Genomic DNA, 7,310 nt, shown 5'->3' on the forward strand with positions numbered 1-7,310 from the left:
ATATAACAGAAGACACAAAAAGAAACATCCTGAATGTATGAGGCCAAACCTCTCTCAATCCTAAGTAGGTGCAACTGCATCTTAAGCCTGAGAGAGGCATGATCCCCTACATCCATGGTATATTGCAGTGGTTCCCATTTCTTTAATTCAAATGAATTTTCCCACAGACCCCTTTTAAGATGCCTATCCTTATGTGTGTGTGTGTGTGTGTGTGTATATATATATATACATAAATATATATATATATATATACATATATATATATATATGAAATTTTGAATTTCGTTCATGGATCCCTAGTACTACCTTTGCAGACCACCAGGTGTCTGAGGACCCCAGGTTGGGAACCACTGGTATATTGTGTCACATATGAAGCTGTTTGGTAATTTGCATATCAGAAAAGTGTATGCGTGTGTGTACACACACACACCTATGAAATGTACTGAATTTGCTTGGAAAACAATCTATATGGCGTAAGTTTCCCCAATTAAGTCTAACAGTGGTTACATAGTATTTGCTCAAATAAATAACTCACTCTCATAGAAAAAATACAAAACAGTTTAACATCAATGTTAGTATGCAAAGGGAAAAATTAATTTCCAGAAAGCAAAAGTTATTCATCAATGATAAAAATACTAATGTCACAACTAATAGCAATAAATCTATTTATCATGTTGATATGAACTTCTGTTTACTGCTGAATGCCAACACCAGAATCACAGCAACAGCCTCATTATTAAAACTGAGTTTGATAATAGATGTATTTCATGGGAAATTTAGGTATAAAAAAAATTAAAGCATTTATGTTAACTTTTTAATTTATAAACTGAAAGCTCTGGTGAGGTTAGCTAGCCTCCAGGGTAAACGTTTTGCTTAAAATACAAAAAAGAAAATTATGTATCAAATACCTTTGTTTTAGGGCAAGCAGATACTATAAGGTTTAAGACAACGTTTCGATGTCTTTTATTTTGAGTTTAAACTTTACTAACATTAAGTTTTACATTAAAAAATTCCTTTAATGAGTTCAACCTGCTAGATCTATCTCTTAAAAAAAATAATATTAATCATCTTAATATATCATAGTTGAATCAATTATTCATGAATTAAGTCTTCAAGACTTTTTAAAGAAATTAAATCATGCTGGTTTCATTATATGAATAGATTAATCTGACTGCAATTTATCAGACATTTAAATAATCAATGCTGCTATTCATGGATCTTCTGTGATAAACAGAAGATCAATATGAAAGATACTGAATAAAAATCTTTCGTTTGAATGTTAGTTAAATTATGTATGGTCTCACACACTTAGACCATGTTTAAAGAAACAATGCATATTATATATGCTTATGTCTATAGTGCTATAACTTAACTCTGATTCCTACAGTGCTAAGCAAATTAGCAAAATATCTTATAAGACAGGATATTAATTTTGTGAGTAATCTTCTCAATGTTCCAAAAACTATTCTCAAAAACTGAGGCAGCAATAATGAAGCATCCTACCTATAAGTATATTTAAGTACTTGGAATAGCATTGAACAAAAGGACTTACGAGATCCTGTTAAATATATTATACTCCAAGTCATACTGTCACTATAGTTTGCCATGATAATGATGTATTTGATACATCAGCATTCAAAGACATCATCAATAGAATTAAGTGATATAATGTACATTACAAGTATCACATTAGCTTTCTTCAGACAAAGATTTAGTTACAGAGATAGGTTACTTTCAGTTTCTGTTGGGACAAAGTGGGTAAGAGACATCTCTCTCTCTCTCTCTCTCTCTCTCGGGGGTAAGGTAAGAGCTCTATTGCAAATACGTTACATAAAGATCACTGAAATTTTGTTCCAGTTCAAAGTTGTGATATCCAGCAAATTAGGTACACAACACTGAATTTCACTTTCCCAGTCTATTCAGTCTAGTACATATTGTATTAGAATAGAAAAGAAAAGGTCAAATTGATCTAGACAGAATTCTGTTGCTAGCAAGCTTCCATTTTGGTATACTAACTTAACCTCTGCATCAAGTCATTTAAAAAGACATATTTTTATAGATGACTGAGAATAAGAGAAGCAGAAATACGTACCAAAATCAGTCAAATTATAAACTACATTGCCGACTTTCACAGAGTTACTGCCATAAAACATTGGTACACCAAGAACGTTGCGTTCACAGTAAGAAGTTAGCAGCTCTTTAGGAGTAACACTATCTCTCCATTTGTTCACACCAGAACTAGAAAATAAAAAAATTAAAAAATAAACAATCAGAAAATTAACTTTATTCAAGAAATAATAGCAACAGTGTTTTAAAAATACATTGTTTATCCCATACTACAGTAAAACAATATTTTATACATGTGTGTGTATCAAAACCTATGAATCAACAGAATGGAAAGGAAGATATATATATATATACATACATACATACAAAGGTTGGACAAAATAGTGGAAACACCTTAAAATTTCAAACAAATTTATTTTAATATGGGGTAGGATTGCCTTTGGCAGTAATTAAAACTAGAATTCTACAAAGTATGGACTCCTACAAAGTTTGAATTGTTTCCAAAGAAAGTTTTGTTCATTTTTCAGCTAAAACAGTCTCCAGTTCTTGTAGTGATGATGGTGAAGGATACTGACTCCTTACTTGTCTTTCAAAAATGCACCATAAATGTTCAATAATATTGAAATTTGGGAACTGTGGTTGCCAGATAAGATGTTCAACTTCACTAGAATGCTCCTTGTGCCATTTCAGTAAAGAGTGGGAGCACTGGACTGCAATTAAAGGTGGATAAGAAATAACTCTTGTTACGAAACCTGTTTTTAGCCTACATACATGCATGAATGTTTTACAAAATGTTGTAAAAACAATTTCAAAAGAAGGATATTTTAAAAGGTAATTAAAATCCATATTTCCATAAGTTAAGGAAATATGAATATCAGAAATAATTTAAGGATACTTACATGCAATAACTTTTTGGCAGTCCACAAGTAGCACGGAATTTTGTAAGGAATCGATTTTCAAGGTCAATTGTAGTTTCTCCAATCAAATCATCAGAACTTAGTAAATCTCGATCATAGACTCCAATGGTAAGATCTTTGTGCAGAGGAATGACAGTTTTCAATTCAAACATTCTGAAGAGAAAGAATGAAATATAATCATTGAACTGGCTAAACACTAATGCAATGTGCTGAGTGCATTGAATATATTATGGCACCTATAACAGATTCCTAGTTAATTTCATTCTGATGATTAGTATAGTCAGATCATAGAAAAATATCATTCTTATAGTATTTTGCTTTAACAATCTTGTAGACAAATTGATGATATAAAATTATTTTCATTCTCTGAATAAGAACAATCTTGCCCTTAAATTTCAAAACCATAAATTATTATCAAACTACAATATTTATTTTTTTTTTTTCAGCCAAATAAATAATATATTTAATGTCTTGCAAGAATCAAACTAGTTTATCACCATCTTTAAGATCGTCAAATCTCTGCTAAATAACTATAAAAAAAAACACCCTGTTATTACACTGCAAAATCCTTAGGAAGCTCTCTAAAATACCATATGATCTGGCCTTCAATTGAGACTGGTATTCTAATAGAACCAGAGAAATATTTTGTTTCATTAGTAATAAAGAGTTCTTTCATATTTATTTTATATCACATTTGTTAAACACTAGCTTTGTTAGTTACAGGTTTCCAGAGAATCAATCACTGGCTTACTTGTATTTCTGATGGATAAGAGCAACAAATGTTTATGCAATATTTTTATTTGAAAGTGCTGCTTTTTTACTGTCTTTTTTTGTTGATATCTAGCTTTCCCTGACCTACTACACAAGATACACTTCTGTATAGTTCCCATTTTCCAAATTTCATTCACAAGACACGGGTCAACCCAAGATGATGACATGCACAGCAAGACCAAATCTGGCAGCAAATATGACTGAAGTGAATTTATCAGCACAACCATGATGAAATCCATAAGTTACTCTAGAGTTGACTCTTCTAGGTTTTCAAAGGTACATGTCTTTTGACTATAAAACAATTCAGAGATTACTTCTCAGTAACTTTGCTGACAGACTAAGAAAGAAATCCTTTTGTACTTAGGGCAAATGACATTGTTTTGACAATTACAGACAACAGTAAAACACCTCAATGTTCAAAATGTCAGAGTGCACACACTACAGAAATTAACAGTGGATGTCTAATCCTTCTTTGATAAGGCAAATAATGATAAATAAAGAAATCTTTTTCAGTATTTGTAATCAGTATTCAGTATCTGAAAACATTTTGAAAGTTCTATAGTGTGACTAATTTTTGAAAGCCACTTTCAAATGTTAGCTGAAAGCCACTGACTCAAAATGCAAATAAATATATCTGTAATTTCAGCTGTAAATGATTTATCTAAATGAAAGAATTTGCTTGTTTATTAAAATAATCATTAACAAAAGTTTATTATATTTGTTTTTCAAAACTTCATAACACTAACTTGAAAGAATACTTAACTAAAGGAAGATGAAAGAATTCATAAACCACTTTTAATAACATGTTTCAAAATAAGAAAAATATTAAAAAAAAATTTTTTTTATGATTCAATCACTAAAAAAGTTTAAACAAATCACAAAATTGTTTTAGTATTTGAATCCGTTTTTCAATATTTTAATTTTAAAATAGTTTATTTGATATAACATAAATATACTATAGAAGGCCCAGAAAACTGCAATATTTGTCTCAAGAAAACATTTTGTGTATATATATATATATATATATATATAATGTTAAAAAGCACAGACACATATATCAGTAGCAGACAGTGAAATATTTGAATTTAGTTTTTATTATAAAATTAGCATAAATTTTAGAAAAATATTTCCCAAATCTAAGTTAATGATATATCTCTTTATTTGATAAATACAAATTATGACCCATCTTTGCAAATAGTTTTGATCATAAGCTTTCTAACTTTCAACCATAAATTACAAAGGAGACCAAAAATTAGCTTTGAATAAACATTTACTTTCATAGATTATAAAAATACTTACTTGCCAAAACAAGGGTTAATAGTGTTTGGTATGTATTCTGATTTGCTGTCAACTTTGTGCTTCCCAAGTTTTATCTTGACATAAGGATCAGCCTGAAGAAGACAATATTTGTACTTCAAACCTACTACTCTGTCAATTTTAAACAAATTATATTAAAGTAGTGACCATTATTCAAAGAAAATCAAAAAAAAAAAAAAATTGTTATACTTGTAAGATTGCTTCAAGAATTACTCCTCACCAAAAAAACAACTGTTTTATATTTGTTTCATAAAATTACTTAGAGTTCATGAGACATTTTAATCATTACTAAAATACAGAGCTGTCACCTTTATTTCTGTTGTTTGGAAATCAAATGAAAGAGACACACTCTGGAAAGTTGATATCTAAAATAAAGTCTGTAGTTTACAAAAGTAAAGTAATTTATTTAGAAAACAGTTTTATCAAATGTATTTTTCCATTCTGAAATAAAACAAGAACTTACCAATCCACTGGGGTCATTTGGTTGTAAATCTATACCCTTAACGACATAGACCCTTACAATACACATATGTGGATCACTGGGTGGAAGCCCTTGAATCACTTTGTCAGGCATTGGTTCTGAAGGGTCTGCTGGTAATGGATACACTTTGAATGAACACTAAGGAAAAAAGTGAAAGATAAGGTAAAAGAAATAACAGAACTATATTAGAGTGACAAAGGAGACAGAACTGGAACACTTTTACTCATGATTCTTTAGTTGTAGGCCCACCACCCACACCGTATACAGCCAAATAGATACTTGATGTATATCAAAACATAAATAAATGGCAACTAAGAGCTCAATTAATAACATGTTAAACTCTGACAGGCTATTATATTGTTATAATTGTGGGACCAGCTTGCATGTACATAATCAGCTAAAATGATCTTTAAGAGCAACATATCTAGAATAAAAGCAGATAAGCACAAATTTCACAATTTCACATAAAACTCATATTCTGTTTGTTCAATAGTCATTCCATTAAGATAAACACCATTAAATGTATAATTACATAATTTAAATTAAATTCAAAAACTAGAAGGCTGTAACTGAGACAAAGAGGACAACAGAAGACTAAGAAATCCCTAATTCAAATTCCATCAATGTTGACTTCGCCTTTCATCTCATTTTTGTATGGGTGGGCTTATAAAGTACTAGGCCAGAGCAGTGGATTGGTGAAAGTGTTAGAGTATTGGATGAGAAGCCTTACAATATTTGTTTGACTCTGAGTTCTGAGTTCAAATTCCACCAATCATCTGTATAGTTGGAAGTAGGGTGTTTGGAATTTGGACATGGAGATAAACCTTCAATGTTATATGGAATGACTTGTATTAATGTAAAAATAGACAGAGAAAAGAAATTATCTTAGAAATGAAGTTCCAATATTATTATGAATAAGACTAACTGAATTTCTTTTCATTTCTGTATATGCATTCTAGTAACTTGTATTATTACATTTCTTACAACTTGACTTCATTAACTGTCAATGAATAATTAATAATTACCTTCAGTTCACCAATAGTATTGGATTCAGCATCTTCAGTGTCCTTTCCTCGAAGCATTGTGAATGAATGGCAGAAATCTGAGAACGCTGCAAAGTTTTCACAATTTTCAAGTTCATCATTATAAACCTGGGAAAAGAGATTAAATTCTTAATCATCAGTAATATTCAACTTGTCACCACGTGTTCAAATGTTACAATCTCTAAGGGAAATAACTACATTTTGATCCCAAAAGTTATTTGAATCTATAGCTATAATAGTCAGACATGCTGACAGTAAAATAGTAAGAGAGAGTGACAGAGAAGTAGCATGTTAATGGTGGAGGGGGTTGTGGAGGTGGCAACAGCCAGAGAGAAGACAAAATAGAAACAACAAAGTTACACTGGATATTTATTATATTATTACTAACACTGTAAGTTACCTAAACCTAATTTTTAAACAACCTCAACAACCTGGAGCACTGCCTTGAAGGGTTTTAGTTGAATGAATTGACCCCAGGACATTTTTTTAAAGTCTAGTACTTATTCTATCGGTGAACTGCCAAGTTACAGAGACATAAACACATCAACACCGACTGTCAAGTGGGGATGGGGGTACAAACACAGACATGCACATATTATTATATATATATATATATATATATATATATATATACATAAATATATATATATGTATACAACAGGCTTCTTTCAATTTCCGTCTACCAAATCCACTTAACAAAGCTTTGGTTGGCTC

At 30.5% G+C, this 7,310-nt stretch overlaps 1 protein-coding gene across 9 annotated transcripts in view; it reads right to left on the reverse strand.

The window, feature by feature from the left end:
* The window catches only part of LOC106876851 (myoferlin), a 204,650-nt gene that overhangs the window by 19,316 nt on the left and 178,024 nt on the right, over positions 1–7,310 (reverse strand). For all 9 annotated transcript variants that reach the window (XM_052965716.1, XM_052965717.1, XM_052965718.1 and 6 more), the window contains 5 exons: positions 6,579–6,704; positions 5,536–5,691; positions 5,055–5,146; positions 2,967–3,137; positions 2,093–2,238 (listed from right to left, as the gene is read on the reverse strand). In XM_052965716.1, the coding sequence (XP_052821676.1) occupies positions 2,093–2,238; positions 2,967–3,137; positions 5,055–5,146; positions 5,536–5,691; positions 6,579–6,704 (691 nt within the window). The remainder of the gene's footprint in view (positions 1–2,092; positions 2,239–2,966; positions 3,138–5,054; positions 5,147–5,535; positions 5,692–6,578; positions 6,705–7,310) is intronic.

The sequence above is a fragment of the Octopus bimaculoides genome, chromosome 2, assembly GCF_001194135.2.
Source record: "Octopus bimaculoides isolate UCB-OBI-ISO-001 chromosome 2, ASM119413v2, whole genome shotgun sequence".
In the NCBI taxonomy this organism is placed as follows: Eukaryota; Metazoa; Mollusca; class Cephalopoda; order Octopoda; family Octopodidae; genus Octopus; species Octopus bimaculoides.